Below are 16,691 nucleotides of genomic sequence, written 5' to 3'. Positions count from 1 at the left end.
GTAAGTCAACCCCTTTGAGATAAATAATATAATAAATAATTTTAAATTTAAAACACACTTGTCCAATTGTTCTGTGTAACGTTTTGCAAAATTTGCTTTTCTCTAACAAAAAGTGGCAAAATTCAGGTGACAAATATGATCCCTTACTTTATTAATAGCTACAATCGTGTAGATTTCCTCAGAAAAAAAAACATTTTCTTCCTACTAAATTCATGTCATCATACATCAACATGGTAAAAAATACTGGTTAATCGCATCTGTTTAATAGTTTGAACATGCGATTTGTTTAACATACACATGCAACAAATATATCTTGACATTTAAGGTCACTTTAAAATTAATTTGAACAACTCAACACATTTTGAAATTCATATGACTAAATTATCAAGATAACATTCAAGTTAAATAAAGCAAAGAAACTGAGAGCAGGAGGGACAAAAATGTAACATATTTTCCAAACATTTCTCATATTTCTATAGTATCATAACAATAATGCGCTTTCCCCCCTCATCCATTTCATTCTGCTCTCTAATTCTATGACAATTCATGGCAAATCATTTAGAAACACTTACGTACAAAATTTGTTATCAAAGCAGTCCTGCGTTTCTTCATCCACTATGCCGTATATGAAGAATCTCTTTCCTATTTGACAGACTCAGCTTCTTCCTCTTGCTCTGAGAAGTCATCATTCAGCAAAAGTCTGTGGACACAAGAATACAGACAAATGTCTTAATTCTGGCGTGACACACTATTTATGTTTTCTAAAATGTTCTTACAAGTTGAGCTGGGTATTTAGTCCTCTCTGAATTGGGGTGGATCTCAATCTCTTGGTGGACAGCATTTCTGGCCTCTGTGATCTGAAACATGTGATGCAGATGCGTGTTTAAATGAGGCATTTCTGTTTTCCACTATGTAGTATTTTGTCAACTAACTTTATTCCACTATTAATATTAGAGGTGGGGAGTCATAACTGGGCCATAAGCAGCCCGACAGACTAAAGTAAAATCTCATAAGAACTGCTTAAAAAAATTACAACTAACCCATTAATGCTCATAGTACGTTTGACCTTTAGTCATGTTTTAAAGGAATTTTACTTTTCAAGTTTATAAAAAACAGCTGGTAGTGTTGCCTGCTACTCAGTGGTGCTTTTTTGTGCCATTGCCTTATAATTTCCAGTATGAGGTTACTTCAGAAACAATTGTGAGATGAGAAAACAAAAACATACTCCAAGTTGAATTCATCGTCAGATTCTGGTTCAGTTAAACCGCTGCCAACATCACTTTCATAGACGCCTCCCCTGGACCCAAATTTAGTGGGGGGCTGCTTCAGGGCAGTGGAGGTGAGAATCGGGCTGGGCAGCTCACTGGAGTGGATACTGCTGCAATCCAAAGTCGAGTTGAAGTTGGCCATTAAACCTGAATGAGGCACAAGTCAAAGCTTGATCGACCAGTGTATCAATAGTCTTTTCAAGCCTTTTCCGTGATGCATTTTCAACCTTTTATTGTAAATTTGCATATTTGCAAATTGTTTTTGTATAAGCTTTCAAGGAAATTCCAAAAGCAGTTTTCAAATGAAACGTACAAATAACCAGTATCAGTCTGATTATTTTCTTACCTCCAGTATCGATCTTCTGGCGTTTGATTATTTTCTTATCTCCAGTATTGATCTTCTGGCGTTTGGTGACAGGCATGGTTGGTGAAGTGATGGCTTCAACTCTCTCCCCCAACTTGGCTTGGGTGCCTTTCAAGGAGCGCTGATAAACATTGACTGAGTCCCAGGAGAGGGCAGCAGTGGGACACTGGCTTTTCAGGATATCCATCCTGGAAGAGAACACAGAACAAGGTCAGCAGCTACAAAATATTTTTCCAATCGAGCAGTCTGCAGATTATGCCAACTGTTAGTTTAGGGTCACTTTTGATTGGTAGTGTTCATACATATAGATATATCCTGCCCTGGTGATGTGCATGTCGTGTGTACAAATGGCGATGACTGTTGTTAACTCTGGTTTGCCGGTCTGCGGTCTAGGCGTGAGCTGTGGCAGATTGCGAAGTATGTCATCAAATTATTCGAATTTTCAATATATCAAAAAACTAAATTCAATATTTGTACTTTACAGTAGCATTCCTTCATATATAATTTTCCCTTCTAAAACATCAAAATACAATGAGAGCTCACAGCAGGTCCTTGTCTTGTTGCAGCAGCTTAAAACTGAACTCGCTAAGCAGCTCCAAGAAGGCCACATTAGAGTGCTGCTCTTCCTCTTCCTGACATCCCCGGAAAGCAAAACGTATGCCGTCCCTGATGGGGAAACAACAAACACCACCAACCACATGAATTTAACCCATAACTATAGGTTGATAACAGTGCATGCCTGACAGTGCTGCTTGTTGTTTTGTGAGTGTGTTTGGTACTCACATGTGCAGCGCTACCAGCGGTTTGCGAACATGTTGAAGATTATTGCCAAAGGTCATGGCGAGCTTCTTGGCCAAATCTTTGATCTCATCAACATTCCTTTTATTGACCCCCTCTACCAGCATCTCTGTGAACACCTGGATCAACATTTATACCCAATCATCAAAGGATTGATCAAATCTCTAACGCTACAGTGTTGTCGTATAGGATTTAGACGCATTGATTTTATGGTCAGTGGCTCCTTTCACACTGCCGGTAAAAGGCCAGCAATTTTTCAGAGGGTAGTATGACAGCAATGTTGCCTGTGCGTGCTGGAATTCCTGATGCTTTTTTTTCTTGACTGGGCACAATGATTTTTAAAAACAATGTACCGTATTTGCCGGTGTATTGGTCGACCTTTTTCGATCCAAAATCGACCGAAAAAAATCGACCTCGACTTATACACCGAGTCATAAAATTTAACTTCGTATTCATCGCTTCAAATGTGATGGTAACCAAGGCCGTTTCTCATGCATCTCATTGTGCGTGGGTGTGCGTCCGTCAGGCTCATCAAATAGCGAGAAACTGAATCATTATAAAGCGTTTGTCGCATTAACACGCATCCTCAGCAACAATTTCAAATATTCTCACCTCAATAACGGACATCGAAAGCCAGGCAGCGACGATGACTGCTAGGGGGAAGTACTGGGTATTGAGCGAATGTGCGAGTCATCGCGCGTCAAGCAACGACAATAACTACCGGTACGTAAACATTCAATCGCCATGTCTAAATGAATGTCGTTGGCACTTAGAAAATATTCGCCAAACTTGGCCGGACTTCCAGGGGAAGAGGCCGAATTTTCACTTGTTCTGGCCGACATGGGGAACCAGCCGAGGCGGACTCTTTATAGCGCAAGAGCCGTTGGCACTTAGAAAATTTGAACCGGGCGGCGTGCGCGAGTGCGCGGCCCGCTGGAAGTCGAATGAGGCTCCGCGATTTCATCCGCGGTGCTTATAAAGTGCCGATCCGCCGGCCGGAGCTATTTTCAGCCACCCGGCGCGTGCGCACGGCCTCCCGGCCGTGCCGGGCGGCGTGCGCGAGCTCGCCGGCTGCTGGAAGTCGAATGAGGCTCCGCGATCTCCTCCGCGGTGCTTATAAACAGCCGATCCGCTGTGCGGGAGCTATTCCCGGCCACTTGGCGCGTGCGCACGGCCTCCCGGTTGTGCCGGGCGGCGTGCGCGAGCTCGCCGGCTGCTGGAAGTCGAATGAGGCTCTGCGATCTCCTCCGCGTTGCTTATAAAGAGCCGATCCGCTCGGCGGGAGCTATTTCCGGCCACTTGGCGCGTGTGCACGGCCTCCCGGTGGTGCCGGGCGGCGTGCGCGAGTGCGCTGGCCGCTGGAAGTCGAATGAGGCTCCGCGATCTCCTCTGCGGTGCTTATAAACAGCCGATCCGCTCGGCTGGAGCTATTTCCGGCCACTGCGCATGCGCCCGGCCTCCCGGAATTTGAACACATTTCGTCAATAAATTTCGCATATTTCTGATTGAATTTTGAAGTTTAATATAATGCAACAATTGAGCTCAACTTATACAAAGGATATATCATAAAATCGTAAATTTCCGTCGAATTTTAGGGGGTCGACTTATACACCGAGTCGACTTATACACCGGCAAATACGGTAATTGCAATTTTGTTCTCCCCTCCCTCAATATTGTAAATATTTTTTCAAGGTCCTTATCCTGCATATTTTTTTTTTAAACAAACAAGCACCAAATTAATCTGTATTACAATATCAGAATTATTATACATACATTTTTGGTCTCATAGGGTAGTCTTATGCTGGGATTAAAAGAATAATGAATTGAAATACAGTTTATCAACATTAAATTGTTAATAATTTACTAACCACATTAACTCTTATCACCACGACATCTTCACATAAATCCTCCTAACAAGTGTGACATAATCACATATCAATCACAAGTCAGAATACAACTTTGGCTATGTTAACAATGCTCAATTTGGATTTCTGAGTGAAATCGGAATTATTTTGTGTACGCGTTTACATTCCATATCAAATGCAACCCCAGTCCATCTGGTATGTGAACATATACAACCACAGTGGCCCGCATGTGCAGAGGAGACATTATTCACATCGTGATGTTTGCGGAGGTAAATGTGGTCAAGTGAGTAGATTGTAGACGTGGTCAAGTGACTTGTTTTATATACAAGACTCCTGACCGACAACAGTGCGATGTCGATCTGAAGACAATGTTATCCAGCCAGCCCTATCTTTTAACCATTCAATGTTGTTTTTATCATTTAATTGGTGCACCCTGTGTGTCTTTATTTCTATCCCAAGAGAAATTGCTGTATGAGCAGACATGCATGGCATACCTGCTGCACAGTAAGGCAGAGACTCCTGGCACTCAGTACAGGATTGATGAGCTTCGTTTTTGTTATGGTATCTTTGATGATGTCACCAAAGTCCTTATAGTTCTGCGAGAAAAAACAAAAACACGTCAGCTTTGACAATTTCATTACAAATTACTTAAGAGACAAAAAGAAGAGCTGTCAGTGGAGCGCAGATCTCCTCCAAGGTGTTACCATTTGCCACCAGCAAATGTCTTTTCGTTCTCGCCTGGGATAATGAGGATAAGCTTATCAAAAAAGAATGGGTCTAGTAAAGCTAATGCTGCTGCAGTCTTACTTTTTTCATCAGGTTTTTGTCAAGTTGTGAGCTGTCAATTGATTGACAGCTTTATGCTTTATAATATTTATAAAGCTTGATGCTTTATAATATTAAAGTGTAGATTCATAACAATGCCAATATTGTTCTGGAAGAATGCATAGCCATCATAAAAACTATACAAGGTGATTCATCGAGACAGAAATTTACTCAAGCAAAAACCCAATCCTACAAAGCATCCTTGGTAGCTTCTTTTCGGAGAACCTCCGATTCACATCGTATTCTATCAGCCTTGAACAACTCTGTATATTCAACACACAGCCAGTGAAGGATGTTCTTTTAGGGTCTACCTTGTCGTAGTACTTGTAGACATTGGTGGCAGCACTGAGGTCCACCACGCCGAAGATGACCAATTTACAGTAGCCGGCAAGCAGTCTGCGCTTCTTCTGAAGATGTTTGATCGCCTCCTCATCAGCTGAAGATGGCAAGTCACAGTTGATTACATGTGAAATTAAGAAAGAGGTTCAGACACGTCCAAGAATTCACTAAATCAATGACGTAATAGAAGACGATACATCTCTGCTAGTGTTCACTAGAACCGTCCCGCAGGCTACCAGGGGCCCACAGCTTGCAATTATTTTGTGCTCAGTAACATTCACAATTTGTTTAAAAAGTGTGTTTAAATGCCTTTAAATGTGTTGAAAACATCTTTGGAGGCAGAAATGTAATTTTTTTGCATGATCTGTCTATATTGCACATTTAGTAATCGCAGATGTTTCTGCAACATATGACCAAGGATATTTCCTGGAGACATTTAGTAATACCTCACAGGTATTACATGATGCACCTCTTCATACAACGAATCATAAAAAGTAAGAATTCTTCTTAGTTTCCATAAATTGAAAAAAAAAATCCAGCAAATGTTCTTATTTCTGAAGCAAATGTTAGGCTGGCTCAATAAGACAACGATTGCTGAGAGTTGGACAGATTTTGGGCATCATACAAGTCTGAACTACCTTCCTCCTCCATTTCGTCCATGAAGATGTAGTCCAGAAGGAAAACTGCCATCTCTGCAGTCAAGAAGTGAGAGGGCACGTAGTACACTTTTTGCAGGCCGGGTTCAGAGCGGACAGTATTGGCACGGTAAAGCAACAGGAGGTCACACAGCAACTCAAATGCCTGTTGCGGGAGACAATCCATGATTTGAAGAATGTATCTTGTACACAGTGTGATGCAATGTGATAATATTAATTGAACTGATGCTCAGACCTGATCCCTAATCTCAGTTTGGGCAATAGACAAGCATTCTTGGCAGATTTGGCAGAAGAAGGCCACCTCTTCCTTCAGGCGTTTCACTTCCTCCTGGGACCGATGACAAGAAGTAACCGCGAAGACAAAGAATATGTAAGAATATTTATACAAAAAAAAAAGCTTCCTTGTCCTTCAAGCACCTTGGTTGGAAGAGAGGGCAGATTTACTTTGGCCCACATCAGGTGAAAGCCTGAGCACCTCAAAGCTGCCACCATGAGCTAAAAGAAAGCAAATTGACACTTTTGATATGTATTGGTTTTCATTATTAAATAACAACAGGAGCAGAGCTCGTCACAGACTTCCTTGTCGAAGTGTCTGGATTCCATCCGACTTTTAAGTAGGTCCGTGCAGGAATCAAATAGTCTTTCAGTTGATAAGTTTCTGGCACTAAAAATAGAATTGTGCAGGATTATATTTTAACCCACCCACATTGTTTGACAATTGCTAGGTATTGTAAACAAATAATGTAGTGTGTTACACACCTGACCAAGGCCGCCATCCTTTTCAAGGCCATTGCTCCACTGAAAACATCATCAGTTGGGGCCTGGGTAACAAACATATACACGAGAGACCCAGAGAAGTTAAGAGACAAGTGTGCTGCAAATTTCATCAGACAATTATGCTCCAGTGCTCTACGTTGACCTTACTCCAGGCATGTGGTGTTGCATTGCACCTTCAATAAAGACAATATTTAACTTTTTATCGCAGTCTTAGGAGTGGTTCAGAGGAACATTTCTATGCCACAAATCAGATGAATGTTTAGTCTGCCCAACCTGCATCAGGTCACTGTAATAGGTGTAGAAGTGCTCAGTCAGGTTGTCAAACAACTGACTAAACGCCAGGTGTGCACGGGAGGAGAAGGTGTGACTGTTGGAGCAGAGCGTGTCGATCAGTTTGCTGCACGCCTCTAGCACAGCGTTCTCCGTGTGCTTCTCTACAATCAGGCATATCTGAGTCAGGATCTGGTCTAGATGCTGGTGACAATCAACAGATGAGCATGGGAAAAGCAGAGAAAAGAGGAAAAATAGTTAAGTGTAGCCTAAACAAGGTGCAACAATTCAAGGTGACATAACAAAACAGGTCAAGACAAACTGTCATAAAACCAAATTAAATTAAAATCAAATTAAAATGAAATTAGTTTCTAGGAAGAACCTACCTTCTCCATCCACTGCGCACTGCTGGAGGTATCCAGGTTGAAGTAGAGCGGCACTTGCAGGAGGAGTTTTACTTTCCCTGGGTCTGCCGAATACTGCGTAGGGGAAGCAAACATGCATATACAGTAAAGGTTCAACCATGAACGCTACAATAAATGAGTTTGGATTGCCACAACATTTGTGCTGGACTCGACTAAGAATCCACAACGGTTACCTTGGCCAGCAGCTGTGACAGTAAAGGGATGAAATGGGTCGTGATACGCTGCCTGTCCTGTTCCCGGGTTTTCATTTGCTTTGCACTGAGGCCCTTTGTGGGAACACATGAACACAGATCAATTTTGACAAAAGTCTTGGTACTATATGCCTCATAATTAGTTGGATGTAAAATTCAATGTGGTGAGAGGAAAGACTTAAAAAGTTAGAGCAGAAAATGCAGAGGACATGAACAAATGGAAGAGGATGATTTCCAGTGGCACTCCGTGCATAGGTTTGAGCAGAATGAGAAAGAGGAACAAATATAAAATTGTCTTGGGCTCACTGGGCCACACGTCTGAACTGTTGCGCAGTGTACGTAGTTCTGCAATTAGCTTTGATAAGCGGCTCACCTCTAGCAACTAATTTCGCTGCCCTTCGAAAGCAGATGAACAAATTTACAACGTCGCAGATGTGTGTCAAATTACATGAGGTTTCACTCAACAAAATATGTTTGTAGCTATGAAGCCGGATGCAGCCGATGGCCGCATCAATGGATACAGTATTATAGTGTTTTACAATGATATGTAAAATATGTATTTCGCTCAATTTTGTTCAAGTCAGTCACGTTCGGCCGCATAGCTTGATGCGCAGTGGGGATTCGCAAAACGCTTTTTTGGCAATTGTATGCTTCCAAATTTGAAGACAAAGGATGTGAAAGGATATTTTCTGTTGCCATGATATGAACCCAGGAACTACTAAAACAGAAACTTGAATACTACTCGCTTGCCCAAAAAGAGGGATGATTCTACTGATAAGTGGGGGGATACACTCCATATTTTCTCCCACTATCACTTCTTGTGGATGTAATAGTTTGAATACTTTTGGCCTTACAGCGTACCGTATGTGTAGTCTTGTATGTGCCATGACATGTAGCCGCCAAAAGAAAGCCTCATATATAAAGTACATAAAACTACACAACCGTTCAAAGGTTTTGGGTCACCCAGACAATTTAGTGGTTTCTATGAAAACTAACATGATTGCACAAGGCTTTTCAAATCAACCTTCTAACACAATTAGCAAACACAATGGACCATTAGAACACTGGAGGGCTGGTTGCTGGAAATGGGCCTTTATACACCAATGTAGATATTGCATTAAAAACTACACGTTTGCAGGTAGAACAGTCATTTCCCACATTAACAATGTATGGAGTGTATTCCTGATTAGTTTAATGTTATACTGATTGAATTTTTTTTTTTTTATTTAAAACAAATTCCTAAGTGACCCCAAACTTTGGGATGGTAGTGCAAATATATGTTTACAGTATATGTCCCCACCTTCTTGACCCAGATTCTCCCAACCGGTGGGGTTGCCTCCATTGCCCGTCGAATCGCACATACCATCAATTCGATGAGTGTGTCCTCCTCCACGTTTGTCAAATCTGACCAAAAAAAAACACTTTTTTTCTTAATGTACACTGAAAAGCATACTGGAGAACACATATGGTATGTTTGTGAGTGATTTTGAATCCTCACCATTTTCCTGTAGCAAAAGAGTTGTCATGCACTCCCAGTCTTTTAATTCCGCAGCAGCAACATCCCACAGGCTGTCAACCAGGTAAATTCCATGGTCGTGGAACTATCCACATGTGGAAAATAGGAGTCGCTCAAGGGAACGGTTTGATCTTTCATTCAGTTTTCTTGACAAATTTCAGGAGGCTGGTGGCTCAAAAGAGATAGAAACAAAAAGTATCTACCTTACACTGGACGTAGAAGTTGATGAGTTCTTGGAAGAAGGCAGAATTGATGCCTTGCTCGTTCTCACTGTCAATCACACTTTTCAGTCTACGAGAAACACACACAATACACAATACAATACAAACCACTTTTAGGGACAAAATCACATTTTCCATTCAAGGTCAAGAGTCACATAATGCACACCTGCACTCACAGGAATTTGACGTGGAAAGGGAACACAACTCAAATCTTTTGGTTCATGCAGATGTGATTATTTAGTGATATTCTAGTGGCTGTTATAACATTGCTAAAACAGATGCTATTGTGGCTTTAGCACTGTACTAAGAAAATGAGTAAATGAGGAGGGGGAAAGTACTTCAGATAGAGGAACAGGCCAGCTGCAGACGCCAAACTGTGTTGTGCGGCGTAAACTAGGGTATAGATATGAGCGCACTCCTCCTCCTGCAGGACTTCACCCGTGTTCCTGCACACAAATCAAGTTCAGTTGAAGTTAGAGTTCTGTCAGACGTACCACGCACAAGCAGATTCGCAATAGATTGGACTTTTGTTTTTAGATCACACACAATGCGTAATTTCAATCTTTTGTCAAATTACAGATATTAGCCACTTACTGTTGGATTTGCAGTAACAGCTTGATCACTTCCACAGCAATCTCATATTGCTTGTCCATCACCATGTTGAGCATCCTCTTCTGAACACAGACAGAAACACACACTACATTTACCTGGCAAAACACATTTTTAGAAGAGATAATTGATTTGAAGCCAGTCAGGAGGAAAGGTTACAAGACATACCGTAATTTCCGGACTATAAGCCGCGACTTTTTTCCAAAATTTTGAACCCTGCGGCTTATATAAGATTTTTTTCGTGGTTTTTGTGATGACTTGATCACTTTTATACACTCGTAAAAACGCTGTGGACCACTGTTGTGCGGTATCTTGAAGAAAAAAAACAACAACAAAAATACTATTTTGAAACATTACTATGGGTGATGCTTATTCTGGCTGTGTTGCTTGTGACTATCATGAGCTTTAGTAGGAATGCACGCTAGGTGACCAGCGTCAAAGGGCTCTAAACCCTTTCTCTTACTCTGCCATGTGACTCAGAGATTACACAAAGCAGTGCACACTTCCGTGTTGCTGCGGTACTACTGCTGCGTCACAGGCAATGTTTAGAAAGACATGTTAAAGTATGTTATTAAAACTTTAAAAAGGCTTTCTGTGTACTGTCTTTCTTTGTAAAAAAAAAACTCGTGTGCACGTGCGGCTTATAGTTCGGTGCGGCTTATGTAAGAAAAAAAACTAAAATATCCCCGAATTTTAGCTGGTGCGGTTTATAGTCCGGTGCGGCTTATAGTCCGGAAATTACGGTATATGTTTTTTAAAAAGGCATTCAGTATTAATAAAAGAAGGCGTAAATAAAAAAATATGCCAAGCAAACAGCTAGTCCAGAGGGAGGTCTCACTTTAAATCTATTGGTGAAAAGCTCCAGGTGGCCAATAAACTTCTTCTCCGTATAAAGATTCTGCAGGCTTCGCACACACTGCAGACGCACCACGCTTTGCTGCAGGACAACAAGAAGGAGAGTATAACATTGTAGTGTAGGCTTTGCTTGAAGAAACTCTGAAAACCTATCACCAGGTTGGTGCTAGTTACAGTTTTTATTGATTGCTCTGACCCGTTTAAAAAAACTGGGAACCTCTCCGTCTTCATCATCACCATCTCAGCAGAGCAGAAGACACCTCATGCAAATGTGTTAACCCATTCTCAGTGGATTGACATTGTTTTCCCAGCCTTTTGCAAAACAGTTTTATTTTTTTCACATCTATTCTCTGTGTTAATATTTTATTTGTCAGCTAGTCTGAAAAAAAGAATGTTATCAATAAAATTTGAATCAAAGCATATCTGATTCTGGATGCATTTTTTGCAAGAAGGCAAATCTGACTACAAACGGCACTGGCATGTAAGCTATGTACAGTCATAGGCTGCAATGACAAGCAACGGTGCACCGATTCATACATGTGCTGTATTTTGTTGCCCATTGTTTAATGATTGATGGGAGGTGCTCATACACTTGTGTCAAAGTTGAGTTGTTTGCTATTATTCCACGTGTTTTGGCACAGGTATTGCCTTTTGCAAACAAAAGGTGTCCTTTTGACCACTGTGGCATTGTTTAGGCCTGTGCGTTAACTGTTTTGAAAATGTGGATTTTGAGTTCACGGCTGCATCAAAACAATCAATAAAAACTGTAAAACAAGAGCACTCTATTCAGGCTTAAATAGGATCTCAAAGCAAACATTTTCTTTGCAATAATGAAGTCCACTTGCCCCATTAACTTAACCATGGTATTTTGATCAATGTTGAAATGGTGGAGTAAGAAATAAACAGATTAATCCATCCATTTTCATAAGCAGCCATTTTGTCCAGTATTGTCCTCCACTGTCAACTCGCATTAGAAACTTCATGGCTCACCTGCTTTATGAGTTTGGTCATGTGACATTCGCAATGCGAGCCAAAGGCACATGGACGTCAATTTCAACCGATGAAACAAATTGATGAAACCGGATGGATTAATCAGCTTAATTCTTCTACCAAAAACACATGAATAGAGAATCCTGTGTTTTGACTAGGTGGTGCACGTTCAACATATTATTGCAACGAGCAATTTTGCCTTGAGTATCTATTTAAACATTTTCAAATTCATTCTGGCACATAAAATTAGTAAAACCTTTATCCCTAAGAAACAGATGACCATGATGAAACCTTGTCTAATTGCCTAAAAAGAAAGTAAAGTGACTATAAGGCTTAGTGGTACACCTTGTCATTCAGCATCCAGCCCAGGTATTTGAGACATCCATCATTGAGGAAGTTGTCAGGGTTCTTTTTAATCCACACGCCCAGCTCCTCCATGCAAGCTGCTCTGATCTTTACCACACGGTCACGGTAGCGGTGCACAAAAATGCCCCGGAAGGTGGCGTTCAACAAGGATGAGAGCTCCTCCTTCTTTCTCAGCAGCTACAGTATGGTGCAATCACACAGCAGTGTAAACATGACTCATGAGGATGTGCTCAACCTGAGTCTGCTTTAAGCACTGTTATTGGCCTGATTTACCAAAAGCTCAAATAACAGGAATACTGCGATGTCCAATCTTTTACAAAAATCCAAAATAGATGGCGCAAAGTTGAGATTTCACTCACAATAATGGATTGACTGGCTGTTGGAAAAGGGTATGAGAGTGGACGAGACAGCCATATTTAAAGAGTTTTAAACCATTATGGATTATTTTTTTTAGTTCCGCTGATATTTGCCAAAATTAAATACAGATATTTGTCCATTAGCACCTCCAAAAATTAAGATATGAATTACGGGCAGATAATTTAACTGTTTTACAATACTTTGTATTTGCTTAACATCACGAAGAGAAAAATTGGCAAAATCGGCGGTTAGTAGATGACCTTCCAGTGATCAAGCTTTTTCTCAGCAAACCTTTAGTAAATCAGGCCGTTAGTCTATAGGTACAATGTGTTGTGTGTTGTGTGTGTGTGTGCGCGCGCGTGCGTGCGTGTGTGTGTGTGTGTGTGCAAGTGTGTGACCTCTGTAATGGAAGCCTGAAGCTCTTCCAGACGCTGAGAGCTTTGATCTTCCATGTCCTTGCCCATCTCCAAGTTGTAGTAGCGCTGGATGGTTTGCATCTGAAAGGAAACTGCCACAACCACCTCCACTATTCCAGACATCAGCTTCATGGCTAACAAGAAACAAAGACAGATCTTTAGTTAACATATGTGAGTTTAGTTCAATGAGCTTACATGGCCATAATAATAAGATGGATTGACTAGTGGAAACAACTGTCTATTGGGAAAATCCAAGCAACATTTTGTGCTTATTGCATAAAAGGTACAAGTTGATAAATGCTGTATCTTTTGTTTCAGTCGTTCCAGAGGCTCTGATGCCACATGCTCACCTATTAGGGTGCTGGTGTGTCTGAATGCTCTGACTTGGGAGTCAGACAACCCGGTGAGCAGAGACAGCAAGGAGGCGAAGAGGTATTCATCATAAATGAGACTGTTTTGACATAAGCGCACCAGGACGCTGGCAAACTTGCAAAGGCCCGCTCGGAATCGCTTCGGCGAGGAACCCGCTCCAGACAAAGGGTAGCTCGCTAAACTCTGGAAGAATAGCAAAGACATATCTATACAATACCTACTCAAAAAAACTTGCCTAAAATATTTCTGATCCCTTTACCCTATCAAACTGTCTGGTCAGCGTGGCGATGATTTCTGCATTTTGCATGGAATCAAGCATCTCTCTGCTAACCACTCCTGGGCAGATGGAATAAAAAACAGAGTCAGCCTTGCCCTTGGTGGTAAAAATACCTGTTTAAATACTGATAAGGCACTCTGTGTAAAATAGCCTTTGACTGTTTTAAAGTTTTATTGAATTTATTATGTACAGTGCTGGATTTCTTTGCCACTCTGGAAAAAAAGGCCCCTATCTAATGAAAGGTTAACATTATCTTTGCTATCAGTTGACCGATGGCACCCCACTTCCAAGGTCCCGACCTTGGCATCCACAGCACTGAACGATGAAGTTGATGAGCACCAGGAGTCCCTGCTTGTGCCTCTGCTTGTAGTAGTCCAGCCACTCGTCAACCACCGTCTAGAGATGGACAGAAAAGTGGCAGCCAAACTTGATACTGGATAATGGTTACAATGCAGTGGTACTCAAGCAATACATTCTGTGGCACTGTCTTCTTTGAGGTGTGTTAAATTTACAAGACATTTTTACTTCACAGGTATGATGAACTCATGCCTCACGAGTGTTTATTTATATACACTCTGTTCCATTATGTTGTTACTACGTAGTATATGTTTTATAAAGTGCAAGACTACAGGGTACTAGTTTTCTTATTAAAATACGTGTGTTTTTTGGGATGCTGAACTAGATTAATTGCATTTCCCATGATTTCGATGGGGAAGATGATTTGAGATGGGTTACGAAAATGGTAAACAAATAAACACACTCGCAAGTTAAGTTACAGTTTTTTAGTGTGTGATGGTGGGCATGATAATTGTTGAGTGTCGTTTTTGAGAAGTCAGTGTACTAATATATATTTTTTTTAATTCTTATTTTCATCCAGGTTTACAGTAAAACATTTCTCATATCATAGAGCCTTAGCAGATGACAACAACGGTTAAATGGAGGATTTGCTCACCATTAGGTCACTCTTTCCACTGCTGACAGCATCGTAGATATTTTTTGCATTGATAGTTGGGTCATCGCTGTCCAGTTCTCTTTTGTCAGGCCTGGGTGTGTCTTGGAAAGACTGATGCCCCTGAGACGTTTCTGCTGAAGAGACGTTTGGGCTACAACTCAGTCTGGATAATTTTCTCAAAGCATCATTGTGCCTTGGCTTCTTGGGTGGCTTGGGATGAAAGAGAGAGAGAAAATTAAGTGATGCGAAGATGACGGTTGAATGAGTATTACCTACGGCATGATGACACCTGACACATATATTTAACGTCATGATTTTCATTCTAGTCTTGCTAATTGTTGAGAACCAAGGTTTTGAATTCATTCACTTACCAGTGAGCTTGCCTCTGCCTGTATTTTGCGCTTGGTGATTTTCACTGGGAGCTCAAAGTCATCATCTGAATCAGACAAATCATCTAAGCTAAAATGATGAAAAAAAACCAAAATCTATCAAAATGCAAGCAAATAGTTTAAGTCTACAGTTACAAGTGAGATAATATTTTTGGGCTTATACCTCCAATTGTCACTCTTACCTACTGGTACTTGACGTGCTCGACAAAAAATCAGAAGTTTCCATTTGTTATAATTTTGGACAGTTTTGCTGATCAATACAAACACAAAGCACAAAGAGAAAAACAAAAATGAGCTTGACTATGGTAACGGGATGCACGTTATTCATTTTGTAAAATAAATTCACTTTATGCTACTGATTTATGCTACTTCATTTATTACTGTTTATAAATTGCAAGCAGCAGTGCAGCTAAGCATTTCACTAAAACTGGAGACATTTTAAATGAATGACCAGAAATTGTTTTTACTAGAAGACAGCTTATTAGGGAAACATTCTTTGGGTGCTTCAGCTGCAAGGGGATATTAGCTCACGAGCCACAACACTGCACTTAACTATTACCTAACCAAGTTACTAACCAGTGAAAAGCATGGGAATTATTCATACAAGTACTTGAATCTAAAATGGAAGCGTTTACATTTACCTTTGCCTAGCAACATCAAGAGCGAGAGTGCAAACTACTTTAAACCACGAGCACCCGGATTGGCCAGACCAATTGGCAGAGGCTGTGATTGGTCTTTGGTGAATTTGCCTTGATTAAATCCTGTTACCTGGAAGTTTTCATCTCAGTCATCCACCGCAAATTAGACAATTGCAGCCAATTTACTTATGAAAAGTTATCACAAAACTCTTTATATGACTTTACAGTAGTTGATATAATTCTCTTGAAACAGATGTTGATGTTGTTGACTTTTTTTTTTTTTTACAGCACAAGTGCCCAATTTACAAACAAATACGTTAGAATTCAGATCCAGTAAAAAGGACGTTCAGTAAAAAAAGCAAAGCATGATCAAAATGTGAATCGAAAACAGAAAATGTCGGGCAAATTGTCCAAACATACTTTGGGCACTATAGCCCCATTAGCTCACTAGCCAGTAGCCATGACGCCAGCACTACTCATGAGTATTAATTAACCAATTTCTAACCAATTAATAAGAATCAGATATATTATATCAGTACTTAATACGTACTTGAAATGTATACTTACAGAGATTACGTCCGCCTTTAGTTAGCGACAACAGATGCGCGATTAAACTCCTAGAACCAGGATTGACCCGAGCCTCATCGACAGAGTATGTGATTGGTCCTTTGTGATTCTGCCTTGATTCCAATTGGTAAATCGTGTTACCAGGTAGTTTTCCGGTCGCTTTCCATCGCTAGCTAATTAGGCAAACACGATCAACACACTCATGAATAATTATTACGAAACCTATTTACTCCTTCTTTTAAACTGGTCTGCATATAAAATTTTGCCTTTACATTTTACAAAAAAATATTTTGTTTCCTACCAGATTTACAAATAAATGCTCATGAAATTAGATCTCGTAAAACAGACGCAAAAATATCTACCGTGAGATACAGTAACTTGATTACTC

General features: G+C 40.7%; 1 protein-coding gene across 1 annotated transcript; it reads right to left on the bottom strand.

The window, feature by feature from the left end:
- Nucleotides 1–121: 121 nt before the first annotated feature.
- On the bottom strand, nt 122–16,683 carry LOC125978667 (cohesin subunit SA-1). Its single transcript, XM_049736226.1, has 31 exons — nt 16,304–16,683; nt 15,281–15,348; nt 15,081–15,168; nt 14,710–14,919; nt 14,057–14,153; nt 13,740–13,816; nt 13,459–13,663; nt 13,091–13,242; nt 12,315–12,512; nt 10,963–11,061; nt 10,110–10,189; nt 9,854–9,961; nt 9,498–9,585; nt 9,277–9,379; nt 9,079–9,182; nt 7,761–7,853; nt 7,549–7,641; nt 7,166–7,366; nt 6,875–6,936; nt 6,692–6,779; nt 6,533–6,610; nt 6,351–6,443; nt 6,098–6,260; nt 5,432–5,556; nt 4,790–4,891; nt 2,416–2,549; nt 2,176–2,298; nt 1,615–1,820; nt 1,226–1,415; nt 777–857; nt 122–700 (listed from the first exon to the last, which is right to left on the bottom strand). Exons 2-31 carry the CDS (start codon nt 15,322–15,324, stop codon nt 643–645), a joined length of 3,543 nt encoding a protein of 1,180 aa, XP_049592183.1. The 5' UTR covers nt 15,325–15,348; nt 16,304–16,683; the 3' UTR covers nt 122–642.
- Between the last annotated feature and the right edge of the window lie 8 nt (nt 16,684–16,691).

The sequence above is a fragment of the Syngnathus scovelli genome, chromosome 1, assembly GCF_024217435.2.
Source record: "Syngnathus scovelli strain Florida chromosome 1, RoL_Ssco_1.2, whole genome shotgun sequence".
In the NCBI taxonomy this organism is placed as follows: domain Eukaryota; kingdom Metazoa; phylum Chordata; class Actinopteri; order Syngnathiformes; family Syngnathidae; genus Syngnathus; species Syngnathus scovelli.
The sequence above is the reverse complement of the archived record's forward strand: the minus strand, read 5'-3'. Positions and strand labels throughout refer to the sequence as shown.